A 19,614-nucleotide genomic window follows, 5' to 3' on the forward strand; every position below is an offset into this window, starting at 1 on the left:
AAGATTTTAAATAATGTAAAGCAAAGTTTTAGAAGCACTGCCACGTACAGGACCATAATAAAATTATTAAATAGCTAGGATCAGGAGTATGGTGGGCATTGGGAGTATCCTGAAGGCCCCCACCTCATGTCTATGAATAGTAATTGGCGTACGTCGGCGGCCGCCCTGTCCACGAATATTCCCAGGCTTATTTTTGTTCCCAGTCTCGTCCGTCCCTGGCTAGCGTGCACTTTGCACCCTGACTAGTGAGACCAAGCAGCCTGGGTCAAAGTCCAAAAAGCATATCAAAGCTCTGTTGGATCGGTTTTGCACATTTACAATGGAGATTCCTATTTTTATAGTGGATGCCTTTACCAATTTACCATTTAAGGGGAACCCAGCAGCTGTTTGTCTTTTAAAACAAGTGAGTAACAATACAAATGTAAAACAGTTATTGCTACATGATTAAAATTTGTATAGTAGCTTAGCTTCATTCAAGGGATACTACAAAATTAGATTTTTATTTTTAAAAAAGAACATTTCATTCGTAGAATATGCAAGCAAACCAGCATGGATGAATTTTGATTTTGTGCCACAAAATGTGTAGTATTTCCGTACTTTGTTTCTGCCAGGAGCTGTGTGATGAACTGTATCAGAAGATAGCAGCGGAGATGAACTTATCAGAAACGGTCTTCATCACCACAGTCGAGCCTTCTGAGGATTTTACAAAGGGTCAGATGCAAAAATCATTTGATTGCACTCCAACAAAACATTAATGAATGACTGCAGATAAATATTAGCATTTCACAGGAATTAAAATGCAAGTATGAATCGTGACTCAAGATTCAATGAGGTCGCTATTAACTCATTCACTGCCATCAATTCATTAAAAAAATAAAGATTATTAAAAATTAGGGGCGAGAGGCGATTAACATTTGTAATCGTAATTAATCGCATGACTTCATTAGTTAACTCAAGATTAATCACACATTTTTATATCTGTTCTAAATGTATAATAAAAAAAAATTCTAGGTTTTCATACTCTTGATAACAAAAGTGGAAAAAACTGGTAAACTAATGGAAATAGCTGGAATGAATTTTTGACGTTTGTAGCCGTCCATGGCAGTGAATGAGTTAATCATGGGATTTTGTTAAATAAACCAATGGGTTAGGGTTAGGGTTAGGGTCTGCATTATAAATTAAGCAGTCACTATAACAACATAATAAAACGTGTTTTATTTGTGCGTTAACTATCAAAATGCCACAGAAAATAATTTAGTCTATAATTTATGAACATTTCATGAATTAGGTCCGCTTTCTGAATTAAATGATTGAATGTCTTTTTGGACAGGTTCGAGGTTCCGTCTCCGTTGGTTCACACCAACCACGGAGGTCAATCTGTGCGGTCATGCTACTCTGGCCTCTGCTGCTGTGCTCTTCAAACACAAGCGTAAGACTTTTTTTTTTTTTTAAATACATTATCAACTTGCGCAACGAGAGAAGTAGGCAGCTTTCCAGCACCCACAATCATCTGTAAAAAAATTCATTAAAAAATCATCTAATTCTTTTATAATTCATTTGTTTGTACCTTTCAGAAAATGTCAATTCTGCCGTGGTGTTTGAAACCAGGAGTGGAGATCTCTCTGTTGTACAGCAGGGGGAGGATTTGGTGATGGATTTTCCCCTCAACCCACCCACCAAGCAGGTACATTAGAGAATGGATGGATGAATGTTAAATGCAATTAATTTGAAATAAATAAATAAAACAACTAGTCTGTAAAATACACAATAAAAGGTGACAAGATTTTTCATAAACAATGAAACAACAAAATGCTAATACAAAGACTAACATATTTTTTCTTTACTTTAGGCTCCTGAACATTTTAGAGACCTCATCAAGGTGAGTAAAACAAACACATCTCACGGTGCAGTTGATTTCCTCCCTATGTGTTCATGTGTCCTCCAGGCCGCAGTAGGAGACCATCCTGTCCAGGATGTTTACCTTAGCTCCAACACTAAGAAACTACTACTCCGACTGGCGGACACCTGTGACAGGTTGCAATCCACACGCACTCATGCAAACGCGGTCACTGCAATACACTAATTGAATTTGGAGTCATATAAAGAAACGTCCATATAAAATGGCCGAGTTGCTTTACGAAGAGGCCAAACATCTCCTCTTACTGGTATTGCTAACGATTGTTTATATATGCCACCAACCAAGTAGAGTATGTGCTTCCAGGTCAGTGCTCCGCAGTCTTCGAGTCAACCCCGAAGCCCTGCTCAGCAGTGAAAAGAGTGGACGAGTCAAAGGCTTGATAGTCACCATGAAAGGTATTTTTTTACATCCCACACAGCTTATGTCAATTGAATGGAGGAATGCATACTCTCCAAAATCATAACATGCTCTTTTGTAAATGCACGTATGCTTGATTTAAGGATCTCCTGATTGCCAGCCAGCATATGACTTCTACTCCAGATATTTTGCCCCTTGGAATGGAATTTCTGAGGATCCCGTCACTGGTTAGGATTCTCACTACTATAATGTGCAGTTTAGAGATAGACCGATATGCTTTTTTCAGGGTCAATACCAATTGTCGGTAGTCAGGGAGGCCGATAACGATATTTGAAGCTGATATACATTTGCAGGGGAAAAAAAGTTGGTGTCCAAATTTTTAATAATAAAATAATAAAAACTCCAGCACTTGACTGCTTAAACGCCATCAAGGACATGTTTATTAAACAGCGTTTGTGATTTGCAATATGTTAAAGGTTTTTTGTTTTGCCATCAGCTTTTACACCAACTATAATGTAGCTTCCGCACACTAACTAACAAATAGCCGCTAATTTGCGGGCTAACTGTTAGCTCACGGACTAACCATTCACCCACACGCTAAACCCCGGGATAACTCCCAAACAGCCGCTAAAAAACAGCTATTAGGTAAGCCCGCGAGTTAACTTTATAGCCGTTAATTTGCGAGCTAGCCTGTTAGCTCGCAGGCTAATAGCTGCTAATTCGCGAGCTAACAGTTAGCGTGTGGGTGAACGGTTAGCCCGCGAGCTAACAGCTCGCGAATTAGCAGCTATATGGGAGTTAGCGTGCGGGTGAATGGTTAGCCCGCGAATTAGCGGCTATGCCGTTAATTGCTGCTTATTGGCTGTTAGCACTGCGCAGGCAACCAATCAGATGGTGCTGTGGGCGGGCCAATGCTGCAGGGAGTCAACAGCCGCTGACTCAGCAAACGGAGGAGAAGAGCGCCCGTCAGAGCAAAAATAAGTTTTTAATATATCGGCCATCAAAACAAAAAAAAAAGAGGCCAATGCCGATATTCATAAAATGCTGAAAGTAATGGCTTTATACAAGTAGGTATTCCATCACATCACAAAGATTGTTTGGTGTTCTAGAAAATGACACCAACTTTTGCATTTGCAGGTTCTGCGCACACTGTCCTGGCTAGCTACTGGTCTAAAGAACTGGGAAAGAAGAAAATGCATGGTCATTCATTTAACAAAAGTCCTTTGACATATTCACCAATTCTTGCTTGCATAGCAAAGTCACAATCACCTTACCATGTTGATGTTTCTGATGTTACGTGTAGCGTTCCAGTGTTCCGAGCGAGGTGGAGACCTGCAGCTGGAGGTGAGAGAAGACGGAAGAATCAACATAGCGGGAAAGAGCGTCACCATATTGCAGGGGACAATCACAGTGTAGATACCTGCAGTGAACGCTTTTACTCTGAACTGTACTATGCATGCGTGTTTATTCACAACAATGCAGTCTGAGAGTTCATACAAATGACGTTTTATTATTCAAATAGGCTTAATAAATAAAAGGAGGGAAAGCACACATACTGTAAAATCACACAAAAATGGTCAAAAAGGTACAAAAAAAATAAAGTTGAATTATATTTGTACATTTGTATAATCACTTGGTCCATCAGCTTTTGTTTACATCTCATTTTCAGTTTGACTGATTCAACTTTCCAAAAGCACGTCAGTTCTTATTGCCCGAGTGCATCTCACTCAAATCAAGTCTGAAATTACGTATGCCAAGTTAACAGGTACTGCAATTTACATAACATCTTTGTTAAAGACAAGAAAAATAATTAAATTACCCCAGTTAAATTAGTTGACTAAAACCCCACAATGATTCATCATTGTGAAGACAAATATACAGTAATTGTTAAAACAGTGTCTGATCATTTGAACAAATGAAGCTGTGAGGTATTATGAAGACATCTGGATGGCTGCACTGTGACAGACGATGATCAATCGCTGCTGACGTGATCACAGGAGCATCATGGGTAAGGCTTGGTGGGCTGACGGCGGGAGCTGGATTATGTGAGGCTGGTTAAGGAGGGTAAGAAAAAAGTCGTCTTTTTTTTTTTTTTTATATATTTTGCAGTTCAAGTCCTTTTTGGAAGAGCAAGTTGTGCAGAAAGTACTTAAATGTTGAACAAGCGCATTCAAAAAGTTAGAGAAAATCAAATTAAGATAAGATTATAGTGTAGTTTAGACTCGTCCTGAAATTTCCCCCAAAAGTTGATTTATGGCAAACCTTTTGTGAGTAGTCTATGTGGCCTTGCACTCTAAAAAGAGAATTGTTGACCAACTTAATTGAATTGCTTCAAATGGTAACACAATTGAATTAATTTAATCCAAGGTAATATATAAAATTTAAGAATTATGAGGTCATTAAGTTTAATTAATTGAGTTCATTAAACTTAATATATTAATTTTGGACACATTTATTTCAACTGTGTTACCAATTTAAGCAATTCAATTAAGTTGGTCAGCAATTCTTTTTTGAGTGTCGGTAAGCCTTCATAATGATAATGAACGACATGACAACAATTTTTTGGTTCACTATTAATCAACAATGAATTCCCTACTAACAGATTGGTTAATTAATTGATCGATCACAGACATAATTAAAAATAAGCAATCATTTCTTAGTGTGTATTTTTTACGGCCCACATGAGGGAATTGTAGTCTCGAAAAGAAAGAAAGAGGGGTTTAAGATTACCATAATACAAAAACAACTCTAAAAAAAAAAATCTAATGTTTGTGATTGGTATTGTTTATGCCCATATAAAATAGAATATTATTGCTTTTGGGGCCGCAAGAGTCCTTCAGAACTCGGATCGTAAATTATTGAGGACCCATGTTGAGATCTTCAGTACTATTACAAATAATAAAACTATGAAAAGTGTTCTGCCAACTTTGGCAGATGGCGCAAACAAACAAATAAAAAGCAAGAAAGGATCTCAGAGAAAGGACAAAGGATATCATGTTCTCCTGCTCCAGATGACCGAGTAGTTTCTCCACGGGGGTGTATCGTCTGAGGGTGGACGCGGAGCCCACCATGAGCAGTTTATGTTTGGCCCTGGTGATGGCCACATTCAGGCGGCGCCAATCCTTCAACAGCTCTCCTAGCTGGGGGAAGCGAGAAACAGGTGAGCTGGCAGGTCACGACTCACGGGGGGCGCGAGAACGAAAACGGACATTTTCTTCTTCTGTGGTACTCCTGACGAAAGAGAGCACGATGACGCTCTTGTCCCGCCCTTGGTATTTGTCTACCGTGTTGACCTCCATGCCGCTAAACGCCGGCGACTGCAGCAGAGCGGAGACGCTTTTCACTTGCTGTCTGTATGGGGCGATGACGCCGACGTCGCTGGCCTTACAGCCGGCCTGAAGAGACAGAAATAGAACACAGTTTACGCAAGGATGAATTGATCCTTGGTGTCATGTGACCTGCAGGCATACCTTTATCAACAGTGACAGGAGGAGGTGGATGATGGCCGCCTCAGTGCGATTGCTTATGCTTCCTTGTCCCACTGACTCCAAAGCTGGCACCTTCCAGGAGAGAAGCCATCTTTGAACCATGTTTACAACTTCCAGTGCTAGTTTCTGATATGTGCAAAAATGCCGTACCACTGAGCAATCCAGGAAGCAAACAGGTTTGCTTGGTAACAACACAGCCTGTATCCACGCCAGGTCCGAGTCAGAAAGGGAACTGAGCTCCGACTGGACGGACGTCAACGAGGGCAGCGGCAGGAGGGCCGACGCCGTCTTCTCCGAGCCGCACTCCAAGCGGCCGTCATACATCAGACAGTTGCTCAGGGACATGATCTGCCTGGAAGGAAACAATTTGAAGAAGACCATTTCATCTTTGGTTACAGTCATTTCCGCCTTTAGAGTTGCAGATTTAAGAAATGCTGACTTTTTTTCTTTTTTTTTTAAATCCAAGTAAGGGATAAGGCGCACCTGTTCATGCGGTACTGGACGTTGAGGTGGACCACAGCTTCACTATGGCACTCTAGTCGCTTAAACAGACTCTCATCCATGCCTCGAGACCTGTTGAAAAACTAAAATCATTAAAAACTAGTGTTTTTTATCTTAAAAGGGAAGTCAACCCCCCAATTTTTCTGACAATAATATGTTCTATACAGACCCAATAGTGTAAATTTGGATTAATAGTGTTTAAGTCAACTCCCAAAATGTTTTTGACAACAATATGTTCTATGCAGCCCCAATAGTCTAAATATGGTATTCTGGTTAATATTGCGTTAGTGGAATACGAGTTAAGTAGCAAAATCCATCCGTTTTTATCCATCTCAGGGGGCGGCCATTTTGCCACTTGCTGTCGACTGAAGATGACATCAATGTTGCTGAGGTCTCAGGTAACAACCAATCACGGCGCAGCTTCAGAAAACAGGTGAGCCTTGATTGGTTGTTGCCTGAGCCATGAGCAACATGTCATCTTCAGTCGACAGCAAATAGCAAAATGGCCGCCCCGTGAGATGGCTAAAAATGGCTTGATTTTGCTTCATAACTCATATTCCACAAATGTAATATTAACCAGAATGTCATGTTTAGACTAGTGAGGTTACATATAAGATATTATTGTCAAGAATTGTTTAAGGTTGACTTCCACTTTAAGCGGCACAATCTTCCCATTTCTTATCTATCTCATGGGGCGGCCATTTTGCAACTTGCTGTTGTTAACATTTTACTATTTCATTTTATATTTTACCTGTTTTGAATTTAGTTAGTTGTGTAGATGTAGATATAACTATGTTAACTTAATATAGCTTCATGAGTAATGCTTTTGTCCCCTTTGTTATCTGTTCTCTTTTCCCAGAAATGAGAAAGTTAATAAGTTCCTTTTATTTATCTAAGAAGTCTAGTTTCTGTTTGTTAGAAATCCGGTGTTTGAAAGTTCAAGGACGAGCTAGCATACTGGGAGGGGAGAGGCGGTTTCCTGGGAAACATTGTTTTTTCTAATAAAAGTCCCGTGTCTGAGAGAGACGACACACATTCGGACAGAAACATGGCTTGGTGAAATTCCTTTGTGTCATCAGAAGCTTCTGATTAAAAAACCTTGCAAGGACCCTCTTCACGAGATCTCAACTCTGATTTATTTAAACACGCAAAAGATTACAAAAACAGGTAATCTAACACTGTCAACTAAAAATGACGTGACAGTTGCTTGGGGCTCACAACCGACCACGGTTCAGCTTGCCAACATCACATGCTCTAACTCAGAAAACAGGTGAGCCATGACAGGTCGTTTCCAGACCATCTGTGATGTCATTTTCAGTCAACGGCAAGAGGCAAAATGGCCGCCACCTGAGATGGGTGGATGTTGCTGCACTGTGGTTAGACTTGTGGGTGCGCATAGAACATATTTTTTTTTTAAAATGCGGGTTGACTTCCTGTTTAAGAAGTTGTCCATAGGATTCTGAAAGTATTTATTCCTGTGTGTTTTCCAAATCTTTATAATATGAGCTTCACTTTTGGACTTTAACTACTTATATAAATGAACTTTTCTATATTATATTTTATTAAAATGAACCATCAAGGTATTACGACGAAAGGCACAATTAATTAATAGCACCTGGCTTCCTGATGATGCACTATCGGGGGTAACTGTTGGTGGTCGCCAACCAGAACAAATCTGTTGGCGTAGAAGAGCGGGCCCAGGCAGATGGGCTGGCTGATCTGCGACGCTTCATCCACGATGCAGAAGTCGAAGCGCCGCCTTGTGAAAATGGGATGCTTGATGCCCATGCAAGTAGTTCCCACAACCAGCTAAAAATAATAATAAAGACCAAACAAAAATACAGCTTAAAACAGGTGAGCAAGTGTGAATGAAGTATAAATGTCACTAATATTAATCAAAGTGTGTAACCTCTTTGTTATAAAGCTGTTCCAGTTCTGCCAGTGTGTGAACACCTTTCTTCCTGACACTTTCCTCCGTGTATGGAAGTATGTCTGGATGGACCTGCGCAGAGGAAAAAAAGCTTTTATTTTTCTGACTAATATTTTTGGGCAACGAATGGGACTTTTTGTACAATCCAACTACAGCATAGCCAACCTTCTGTCCTTGACCAAGACGCAAGAAACCAACTTTGAAGCGCTTAAGCTTCAACAGGATGTTGTCGACAGCAGAGTGCGTGTAGCTGGTCAGCAACACGCTGAAGCCACATGCATGTAAGATACGAACCTGCAAGGAAGAGAAGTTAACGACATTGTCATTTGTCATTTTTCTTCAGGAGGTTCGTGAGGTTACCAGGGTGCAGATGGTGGTGGTTTTGCCTGTGCCAGGCATGCCGACAATCAGTGTGTAGTCTTTCGACAACAACACTTTCTTCATGGCCTGCTTCTGGGGCTTGTTGAGACCTGCAAATACATGCATGGTTAAAATCACATGACATCATATACAAAGAAAATTTCCAAAGTAATGATCTGCTTAGCCTACATTTTATTTAATATTGTGCTTCTCATTGTTAGTGTAATTTACAGTGGAGTAGAAATGCACAACTACATACTGAACATTTAGATTACTTTATTTAGCTATCTATGGCAGACGACATGCAAGGGTTACATTTTATATGCATTGTGCTATAAGTCGAAAGTCGACTTCACAGGTCATGAGATGAGAATGCATCGTATGGTGTACTTTGCCCAATGAAATTATATTATGATATTAGATTGTGATGGTATAATAACCATGAACAAAAATATTGCAGGATCATGGTAATAATTTAAATTAAAACAATTGTTTGTTTGTTTTAATTAATGGGGTAAATCAGAGGTCTTTTTCCATTCAACACAATTTATTTTATTTTTAAAGAAAAAAATATTAAAATTCTTCTTCTGTTTTAATTCTTCTTAGTAAGTCACAGTGTCCCATCACTGGCGAGCTATTTTTAGAACAGATCCGTAGGCTGCCTATGTTTTCCTTGGAGCTAACTAGTACCCACTAGCCTCTCCAATTATATTCAGAGAGGTGGCTTGTTTAGTGAGTCCCGTGAGGGGCCAATTATATTGCAGCGAGACTTTTGCCTGCTTTGGAGTACGCTCAAAAAAATACAAGAAAAGCGCAGTTTTAGCAATAATTGAACCCTTTGACATTTCAAAACCGCGGTAAACAATCAAACCAGAAATTGGCCTGTGCCTAAATGTTGTGAATGGAGTCCAGCAATGAGGAGAAAGAAAAAAAACCTTTGAGGATGTTTGCCACTGTGTCTTTGGCCTCCCTGGGTAGAACGTCACTGAGATTGAAAATAAACTCCGGAGAACGATGATCCACAACTAACTCTCTCAGACGATTACTGCACAAATTGAACACAATGTGAGTCTCAGAAAACAAGTCGGAAGGACAAAACGTATGAATGGCAAAATACCAGTCTTGACTGCTTTCCATCAGCCTGGAGAGATTAGAAAAGTGTGTGCTGAGGCCCATCACGCCTTCATCTGCATCCAATCGAAACACTTCCCCACTGATTTTAGACACATCCCTACAACAGATAGATTACATAGATAGATAGATTACATACATAGATAGCTAGCTAGCTAGCTAGCTCGACAGATAGATAGATAGATAGATAGATAGATAGATAGATAGATAGATAGATAGATAGATAGATAGATTACATAGATAGCTAGCTAGCTCGACAGATAGATAGATATATAGATAGACAGATTACATAGCTAGCTAGCTAGCTCGACAGATAGATAGATAGATAGATTACATAGATAGCTAGCTAGCTCGACAGATAGATATATAGATGTATAGATAGATAGATTACATAGATAGATAGAGATAGCTCGACAGATAGATAGAGAGATAGATATATAGATTACATAGATAGCTAGCTAGCTAGCTAGGCAGATAGATATATAGATAGATAGATTACATAGATAGATAGATAGATTACATAGATAGATAGATAGATAGCTAGCTCGACAGACAGATAGATAGATATATAGATAGATAGATTACATAGATAGCTAGCTAGCTCGACAGATAGATAGATAGATAGATAGCTAGCTAGCTCGACAGATAGATAGATAGATAGATAGATAGATAGATAGATAGATTACATAGCTAGCTTGACAGATAGATAGTTAGATATATAGATAGATAGATTACATAGATAGATAGATAGCTCAGCAGATAGATAGATAGATAGATAGATTACATAGCTAGCTAGCTAACTCGACAGATAGACATATAGATTACACAGATAGATAGATAGATAGATAGATAGATACTCACCTGTCCAAGGTACAACTGATGGATGTCCCGCTTACGTCGCAGATGTAGCCTGTTGCCAGGGCGACAAAACGACCTCCCTGGTCGCTAAGGACAACACGATCCCCGCTGGCCAGGCCGCAAGCGCTTGAATCATGTGACTCATTAGCCCGTTGGAAGCGATGAAGGAAAACACCGTCTGACTGGACGCTCACAGACCCCTTCAGCTGCAGGTTCCCGACGCAATTTCCTTTCTTCTCGCTAAGGGCAAGTTAGAAGTTTGATCCAAAATGCCACTGTCAACTCATGGCCATCCAGCAGATGGCGCAATATATCTTTCTTTGTAACAACTTTGTTAGAGACGTGATTGAATTTTGATATTACTAATCTATCCATCCATCCGTGGTGGGACATTGTCATTGGAAATTAGCCGTGTTACCTTTCCTCAGGCGTCTGGAGCCACACGCGCTTTCGGCCATTCCTTGCTTCCATGCTGGCGGCCTCCAGGCTGCAGAGTAGCAGCCAGTGGGCAAAATAGTCCAAGTGCGTAGCGGTCAAGTGACCCGTCTCCAGCTGCATGAAGTCATCACCGATATCTGTGGATGTGCCTTCCAACACCCTGATGAACAGACAAAGGAAGACAATGAGGTCAACCAAGATAGACGGAGAGGAACTTGTTACTATTGTATAATTTTGCCAGTATGGAGAGTACCTTTCATACAGAGCACAGTTTCTTCTTTGGGGGCAATATTGGCAGGTCTTTTTGTCCGTCACAATGTCAGGAAGTCTGGCCAGGCGACTTCCCTCCGCGCCCTTTTGCACGGCGTTGTGGACGTGATGAACCATTGTGTTCCTCAGCTTCAGCAATTCTATAGTGAAAGAAACCATTTAAAGCAGTGGTCCCCAACCTTTTCTGTACCACGGACCGGTTTAATGTCTGACAATATTTTCACGGCCCAATCTAAAGGTTTAGCTGATAAAAACAAAATAAAATGACAAGAAAAAAACTGTGGTATTTTCTCTATAATAATAATGAACGTAAATCTACTGTGTAGTCATGTGCAACTTTATTAACGGTGTCCGTAACGTCGCACCAACAACAGAACATCACATGAGCAACATCGTTTCTGCCCCAAAACAATGCAACACACTCTGGTCGCTATGGTAGCGTTTAAACATACCTTCAAAATAAGACACAACACAAAAACAAAGTGCATGAAAATACTCACTAATCACAGCTTGGAATTCAATTTAGCGTGACGTATCATGTGACGTGTGGTGTAGCGGCCTTGAAGTGCGTCAAGTGAGACGGATGTAACAGACAGAATCCGGCCACTTTTCAAAATAAAACATCATTTTCGAAAAAAAAAAAAATAATGAAATTTTTTTTCTTTTGGTACCAAATGACGACCCACGGCCCGGTCCGCGGCCCGGTGGTTGGGGACCACTGATTTAAAGAATGGCTCAAATAAAAATGTCCCACCTAAATACAGTATGTTCATGCCATTTTTACTGCATCAGACATTTTATAGCTCTAAAGCATTCAACCCATTCGGGCAGTTACATTTCAAGTGTGGACAACGTTAGAGAGGACACGACAATGGCCCGTCCACCCCCAACATCTCACACACCCACAGCTGTGTTATCGTTGAGCAGAACAGACCGTGAACTGCCATAAAGCCACTAACTGTGTGGTTAAAGATAATGCTCATGTATTCATGACAGTCTCTCTCGGTCTGAAACACATGCGATGCAAAAGAGTGCCAAAGGAGGTGCCTAGTTAAAAAAATAAAAAATAAATGGATGTTGGCATGTCCCACTCATTGCTCTGTTAAATACAGTGTGTAAATAATAATACATGGGTAAATAAAACTAGATTAATTTTTTTCAACATGGTTTTACAGTCCTTGAAATTGCTGTCCACCCTGTCATTAACGGCCCCAATTAGGAAACACGCTAATGTTTTCAGTCTCATTGCTACCAACATTTTGTCTTTCTTGAATGGAGGCCAAAATAGTGACTATAGTTGCAGTGTAGATATTTACACTTACCTGTATGTTTCATAATTTCCCGCATACTACGTGTGTAGTTGGATGTCATCAAGCTTAACATGCAATATAGCGAAACTATTAATTGATAGGAAAACGTTCCAGAAATATGTAATATATTTGTTAAACTGTACTGTTCAGTCAGCTGACTGAATCACGATGTTAAGTGAAAATCCACAATGCGCTAATTAACTCATTCACTGCCATTGACAGCTATAGGAAAAATAATTGTAACTATTTCTATTAGTTTCACATTTTTTCCCCACTTTTGTTAACAAGAGCATGAAAACCTATAAAAAAAAATTTTTTACTGTACATTTAGAACAGATATAAAATCTGTGATTAATCGTGAGTTAACTATTAATTAATAAATAAATATAAGTAAAATATAAATAAATAAATAATAAATTAATGTGATGTTGAATCAAAAAGTCAAACTTGTGAGCCACCAACCTAATTTGGTCAGGTCATTTTATGCAGTCAACAAAAAGCGTTATTTTTTTTTCACCATTACATTTTAACTCATTCACTGCCATTGACGGCTATAGACGTCAAAAATTAATTTTAACTATTTCTATTAGTTTCACATTTTTTCCACTTTTGTTAACAAGAGTATTAAAAAAAACAATAATTTTTTTACTGGACATTTAGAACAGATAAAAACTGAGATTAATCGTGAGTTAACTATTGAAATCATGCGATTAAATACAATTAAAAAATGTAATTGTCTGACACCCCTGATTTTTAATAATCTTTTCTTCTTTTTTTATTAGGGGCATCAGGCGATTACATTATTTAATTTTAATTAATCGCATGACTTCACTAGTTAACTCACGATTAATCACAAATTTTATCTGTTCTAAATGTACACTAAAAAATGTTCTAGTTTTTCATACTCTTGTTAACAAAAGTAGAAAAAATGTGAAACTAATAAATAGTTCAAATGAATTTTTGACGTCCAGAGCCGTCAATGGCAGCGAATGAGTTAAATGCTAACATTGGCCAAAAATGTCAACCCTGTCAGCAAGCTCACACATATCGCTGTACTCTACATCAGCTGGTCTGCTTACAGTTAATTAAATAAATAAAGTGTATGACCAATTCTGTATTTCTAACAACATAACAGCTACTTCATCCATGAATATGTTCAAGGGAATTTTTTTTTCTTCTCAAAGACACTTCAGGTAAATACTGACTTGTATGCAACATGAGCAGTTTGGTGGAGCATCACACGTACCTCTGCGGTCCATGTGGCTGGCCACAATAGGATGCAGGTTTCCAGTTTTCAGGTAAAGCAGGAAACCGGCTGCAGGATTGTATCTCTCCAATGTCATCAAAGTGTATAGAATCACCTTCACACAGACTCAAAATGAAACCACTTTTTGTTTGAAACCCTCAATACAATCAAGCCCACTATCGGAGCTACAAAAGCTCTTAACACTTATAGGAAATGAAGATAGAAGCAAATGTTGCCAAATAGTTGACCAACCTGACTTCGATGTTCTATCGAGTTGGACTCCCTCCCAGTTTTCAGCTCCATGGGGATGGTCATCACTTCAGAGGATCTGCGGCTGACATTTCCGCTCCTCTGGATTCGAACCCGCGCCGTCAAGTCGAGCTTCCCTTTGAGACCGAATCTCGGCGACCACACGTTCTCTTCGATGTCGGCCAGCTCCGCAATCGTAGCGGTGGCGGAACCCTGCGTCCTGCCTCCCATCCCGCCATAGCTTGGGCTGAAATCACAACCGGGAAAAAAACAAGACACTGATTTAAAAAGGGGAATCAAGCATTTAAAAATACATGCGCACGAAGAGAAAATGTCAGTGAATGTGCAATGTTGCGTAATCACATTTTGAGGCTGATGGCTTTGGATGTTGGCGAGCTGAGGTATTCTTTTGCCCAGAGCTCCAATGAGGGCAGATAATCACGCAGCTCCTGCTTCATCTCATCTTGAGTTACACCCAAACCGTACCTATACACACACACACACAAAACGGAGCGAGACATTTCTCTTTCATCTCATTTCACACTTCCGCTGGTTGAGGTAGGTGAAAAAAAAAAAAAAAAACTTACATGTCCCCAAGGTGCTGGGGACTGTGCAGAGCCTCCTCAGCCATGTTGGACAAAGTGCCCAGTGAGAAATCTTTGGCTGTGGCTGCTCTCTGGAACACTTCGTGGATGATGGTGCCGTTCAGCATCTGCTTGGAGCCGCCGTCAAAACTCTAAAAGAGGAAAATAGACAGTAGAGAGCAAAGAATGTGATGTTGAATCAAAAAGTCAAACTTGTGAGCCACCAACCTAATTTGGTCAGGTCATTTTATGCAGTCAACAAAAAGCTTTATTTTTTTTCACCATTACATTTTAACTCATTCACTGCCATTGACGGCTATAGACGTCAAAAATTCATTTGAACTATTTCTATTAGTTTCACATTTTATCCACTTTTGTTAACAAGAGTATTAAAAAAAACAATAATTTTTTTACTGGACATTTAGAACAGATAAAAACTGAGATTAGTCGTGAGTTAACTATTGAAGTCATGCGATTAATTACAATTAAAAATGCTAATCGTCTGACACCCCTAATTTTTAATAATCTTTTCTTCTTCTTTTTATTAGGGGCATCAGGCGATTACATTTTTTAATTGGAATTAATCACATGACTTCACTAGTTAACTCACGATTAATCACAAATTTTGTATCTGTTCTAAATGTACAGTAAAAAATGTTCTAGTGTTTTTCCATCAATGCCAAATAAATAAAAAGTAGCTATTCACTAATGAATAATCAAATGCAATCAGGAAGTAATATTATATGTTAATCCTGTGCCAAAAAATATATTTGATCAATAGTACCACTGTCCATCTGAGGGCAACCATATGAATATATGGTTGGCTAAAATGTGAATAAATGAGTTTGCGAGATATTTTCCGATATACTGTAAAAGTCCATACAAAAAAATACAAAAAATAAAATAAAAAAAATAAAAAAATAAAAATATATATATATACACACACATTATATATATATATATATATATATATATATATATATATATATATATATATATATATATATATACATAGTATTATATATAATATAAAAATTCAAAGTGAAATGAAATTTGACCTTAAACATCTCCCCAAGCACTGCCCGTCTCATACAGCGGATGGAGCTGGAGATGCTGGTGCCTGAAACGAGACGGTCGGGAAGTAAAACCAGCAGGCCTTTTTCTTGGTCCACCACCCAGGATCCAGCGTCAGCGCGGCCCTCCAGGTGGACCACGTCTCCGCGACCAACAGGCGTCATCTCCCTGAGAAAAAAAACAAAAAACAGGGCGGGTGGAACAATCACCGTCATGTTGGTAAAGAGATATGAAAGTTTATGTGGGAGCACGGCAGAGGTCGCACTACCATCCGTCTTTCAGTAGGCACGTCTCGGTGGGTTGCAGAGATCTGAAGTGTGTGATGGTCAGGACTTTTTCATTAGGCCTCTCCTCCACGTTTAAGACCCAGTAGCGGTTGTTTGGACCGCCACAGAGGATCACGTGGTCGGGTAACTTACTGCAGAGAAAAAAAAACTGTTCACTAGCAGCAAACAGTCTATTTAGACTAATGGGTGGATAAAGTATGGCATTTTTAAACGTATTTATTAGGGGTGTGCCCAACAAAATCGATTCTCATTAGAATCGCGATTCTCATTTAGTACAATTCAGAATCGATTTTAAATGCCCCAAAATCAATTTTCTTTAAATTATTTTATACTGTCTTGCCTTTGTCTGTGTGTGCCTTTATTTGGAGCGCTGTTCATGTTGTACCCGGCCACTGAGGGGCAGTGTGGTTCCACGCGGTCTAATACACTTAAGTTGTAGCCACGTTAGAGAGTAGAAGCAAATACTCACAATCAAGTTATTCCAATAAACGTTTTTTTTTCCAGCGTGGAGCCGTTCGTGTGAGTGATAAAAGTGCTGCAAGTAGCGCTTATTAGCATTAGCGAGTCAGACTGGAGTAGACTGTTACGATTCCTTGAACATGTATAGATTGAAGCAAAAATCATTGTCAATCAAATCATTTTGAATCAAAAATCGATTATGAATCGAATCGCAGACCCAAAAATCAGAATCGAATCGTGAGACATTAAATATTCCCACCCCTGGTATTTATTATAAATGTCACTTTTTCACATTAATCCAATTTATGAATTGTAAAAAATATATATATAAAAAAAAATATATATATATATAAAACCGTAGTTGTCCTGTATGTATATATAATATATATTATGCTATAAATACAGTAATAAGTCTTGAACCCAGAGGTAAAAACTGGCCAAATTTTCACTGCGCGCTACGTAAACGTAGCGTTACCAGGGTTTCTCCTTGGGGACGAGACATTCACTCGGCTCCATCTGCTCTGTGAACCAGCTCTCCTCCAAATCCTCTTCCACGGGAAACGCTGATGTGATCCCAGCATCACCTAGAAGAAAAATAATGAGTATCTTAAAACATCACGACGATGATTTAAGTAACAGGGAGCACCTGCTGCTGGCTTCTCATCGGATGATCCGAGTTTGCGTTCAACCCCGTCTGAAGATTCCAAAGTTGTTTTTTTATCTTCCTCCACTGAGTCGATTTCTCTTTGCTCTACATGCGTCTGTTCTGCAGGTCTATCAGCTTGCCCATCAGGTGTGTGCACATGGGCTTCTATGCTTTTGCTTTCCGTCGTCTTCTCCTCAATTATGGCGGTAAAAACAGTCCCTCCCTCATGTTTGTGTTCTTTCTCAGGGCTAGGTTCCAATGAGTTATCGGTTCTTGGCCTCTTTGCTTCATGAAGCTCGCCGGTGGGACTGAAGAGCCTTTTGAACGAGGCACAGCTTTCCCTTTCACTGTCACTGTCGGACATGACACTCAGCCCTTTGGAGCGAGGACTTGGACAGACAGGGGACAAGTGGACAGGTTTCCACTCAGTAGTTTCTCTCCTGGGCTCAAGGCTCAGGTCTTTGTGACCTTGGGAGGATGAAAGTAACATCTGACTACTCGGAGTCTCGGGAACCAGGAGGACCTCCGGAGAAGAGGGAAGAAAGTTCTCAATATCGCCGAGGATGCTCCTCTTTAGGGGAGAGTACGCTTCAGTTGGAGGGGCACCGCCATTTTGGACCTGCAGGTCCTTCTTGCAGAGCGCAGAGCTCGTTCCTGGTGACTGAAAGCAAGAAAATGGATTTTATTATTGCTTAAGATATAAACCAATAAAAGTCTATTCATATATGGAGAATACAGAGGAGAGGGAGAGTTCTTAATTCAAATCACACCATACCATGTTGTGTAAAAGAAAAATATGGAGGATGTGATACAATAAATACTGTACATATACAGCTAATAAACAAGTTTACTGGTGTCTATTAAATATTGACTTCTGACACAAGTAGCAAAATAAACCATGAGGCATACAGGACTCACATGCAGCCAAATACAAAACAGATATCCAGTCAAATAATTCATCCAGAGAGGGTGTTTCAGTGTCAAAACAGCTACAAGTATATTCACCTTGTTTCCAGAGGTAAAGAAAGTAGAGATGTTTCTCTGGCCTGTTGGTGTCACCTGAGAAAGAAATAAAGTACTGTTTTCGATTGTACATGTTTTTTCCCCATCTACAGCAGGTTAAAGCAAAACACGCATAAGCCTGGGTCGTAACACTGATCGTAACACGTCGCCTTTCATTGCAAAAACTCCCAATATATCAGGACGATTAGAAGTGTGAAGTTGGCGTTGATAGCAGCAACGTGAACTCACCTTGGAGATCTTCAGTTTGGTTCTGTTCATATTGGCCAAAGTCGTCAAATGCACGCTGGCTTCCTAGTGAGTACGCGAGAACCAGAAATGGCTTTATCTAAGTTAGGCAACATCAATGACGTCCGCTGGGCTCCAGTCGGCGCGGGTGAACGTTGTACTTTTACTGAAAACGCAATCCAACAAAACTAAATCTTATTAACGGGACTGAGTTTCGGTTTAACGTTCATATTTATCATCGTGCAGTTTGCTTTGGCGCGCCATACTGCAAGTTTCGCGCAACGGAAATTACGTCACATCAACTTCCGCAACTAGATTTTTAAATAATAATAACGAATAAAGTAATTGGATAAGTAAATGGCATATAAAACGATGCATATAATAATGATAATAATAATAATAACAACAACAACCACCAAGTTTTAGCTGTTAAATGCAATATTGTCCCCCCCACTTTTTTGACATGTGACTGCTTCCACATTTCTCAACTGATCCAAACATTGACATAATCCAACCACTCTCAAAAATTCCCACTTTTCCCACAATTCCACATTTCCACCCTAAAACCTTATTCAAATGAATTAGACATTCAATAAATAAATAAAAAGTTCATCATCTTGCTAATTCAAACTGTTGTTACATTCCACACACTTTGGGAGCTACTTTCCACATTCCGGTATTAAACACATCACCAAAATTCCACAGTTTTCGCAATACAATTCCTAAATTGAGAGCCATTATACAGTACAAATATCATTTAAATTATAAATAATAAAAGGAATAATGTACTAATGCACACATTCAGACATATTACACAGAGAGAGAGAGAGAGAGAGAGAGAGAGAATGTGTTAATTAACTCTAACTAATTAACTACCACTTTGATAAGCCTATTGAGATTTTTGCTACTGTAGTTTGTCATGGCTGCCACCTGTTGAAGTAACTGCAGGGAATGATTGCTTCTACACGTGCTCATGATAGTTGTCAAGCGTCAGCAGGAGCCACCTTAGTAAAGGTCAAACAAAATTTCAATATGTCGCGGGTTGCTAGTTGACCTTTTGCTCGGATTTTTTTTTCCCAAATAGCAATTAATGGATCAAATCAGGCCCGGAGTCAAGGCGTCTCCATCGTGAAACCTTAATTAACACTACATGCAATGTTGTAATATTAAACAAGAATATGAATTAGTTATTTAGCCACTGCTGTAATTAAGATGTAAAATACAAAAGATGACAAGATTCATGTCACACATTCACCATTC

The 19,614-nt window shown here is 39.4% G+C and overlaps 2 protein-coding genes across 2 annotated transcripts; one reads left to right on the forward strand and one right to left on the reverse strand.

Annotated features, from left to right (window-relative positions):
- Positions 1 to 264: 264 nt before the first annotated feature.
- LOC144050923 (phenazine biosynthesis-like domain-containing protein 1) lies at positions 265 to 3,884 on the forward strand. Its single transcript, XM_077564613.1, has 10 exons — positions 265 to 403; positions 612 to 711; positions 1,331 to 1,429; positions 1,575 to 1,684; positions 1,850 to 1,879; positions 1,946 to 2,034; positions 2,222 to 2,313; positions 2,419 to 2,502; positions 3,413 to 3,475; positions 3,579 to 3,884. Exons 1-10 carry the CDS (start codon positions 320 to 322, stop codon positions 3,689 to 3,691), a joined length of 864 nt encoding a protein of 287 aa, XP_077420739.1. The 5' UTR covers positions 265 to 319; the 3' UTR covers positions 3,692 to 3,884.
- On the reverse strand, positions 3,775 to 18,704 carry dna2 (DNA replication helicase/nuclease 2). The gene is made up of 25 exons (XM_077564612.1): positions 18,358 to 18,704; positions 18,112 to 18,165; positions 17,107 to 17,767; positions 16,936 to 17,044; positions 15,983 to 16,132; positions 15,699 to 15,882; positions 14,644 to 14,792; positions 14,420 to 14,542; positions 14,060 to 14,303; positions 13,808 to 13,922; positions 11,235 to 11,391; positions 10,962 to 11,141; positions 10,547 to 10,783; positions 9,672 to 9,785; positions 9,490 to 9,599; positions 8,555 to 8,664; positions 8,360 to 8,488; positions 8,174 to 8,266; positions 7,880 to 8,073; positions 6,247 to 6,336; positions 5,914 to 6,115; positions 5,746 to 5,835; positions 5,485 to 5,670; positions 5,266 to 5,415; positions 3,775 to 4,317 (listed from the first exon to the last, which is right to left on the reverse strand). The coding sequence occupies exons 1-25, from the start codon at positions 18,385 to 18,387 to the stop codon at positions 4,267 to 4,269; spliced, it is 3,912 nt and encodes a 1,303-aa protein (XP_077420738.1). The 5' UTR covers positions 18,388 to 18,704; the 3' UTR covers positions 3,775 to 4,266.
- Positions 18,705 to 19,614: the final 910 nt, after the last annotated feature.

This window comes from Vanacampus margaritifer, chromosome 4 (genome assembly GCF_051991255.1).
Source record: "Vanacampus margaritifer isolate UIUO_Vmar chromosome 4, RoL_Vmar_1.0, whole genome shotgun sequence".
NCBI classification, from domain to species: Eukaryota; Metazoa; Chordata; class Actinopteri; order Syngnathiformes; family Syngnathidae; genus Vanacampus; species Vanacampus margaritifer.

What these genes read in the sequence shown, in the direction of transcription:
- LOC144050923 (XM_077564613.1), top strand. Translation starts at nt 320, where the DNA reads ATGGAGATTCCTATTTTTATAGTGGATGCCTTTACCAATTTACCATTT. An exon ending in TTCTGAGGATTTTACAAAGG is followed by an intron (nt 712 to 1,330) that starts GTCAGATGCAAA and finishes CTTTTTGGACAG; the next exon opens with GTTCGAGGTTCCGTCTCCGT. An exon ending in ATTTTAGAGACCTCATCAAG is followed by an intron (nt 1,880 to 1,945) that starts GTGAGTAAAACA and finishes TGTGTCCTCCAG; the next exon opens with GCCGCAGTAGGAGACCATCC.
- dna2 (XM_077564612.1), bottom strand. Translation starts at nt 18,387, where the DNA reads ATGAACAGAACCAAACTGAAGATCTCCAAG. An exon ending in CCACCACCATCTGCACCCTG is followed by an intron (nt 8,489 to 8,554) that starts GTAACCTCACGA and finishes TCTTCCTTGCAG; the next exon opens with GTTCGTATCTTACATGCATG. An exon ending in GTCCAGTACCGCATGAACAG is followed by an intron (nt 6,116 to 6,246) that starts GTGCGCCTTATC and finishes GTTTCCTTCCAG; the next exon opens with GCAGATCATGTCCCTGAGCA.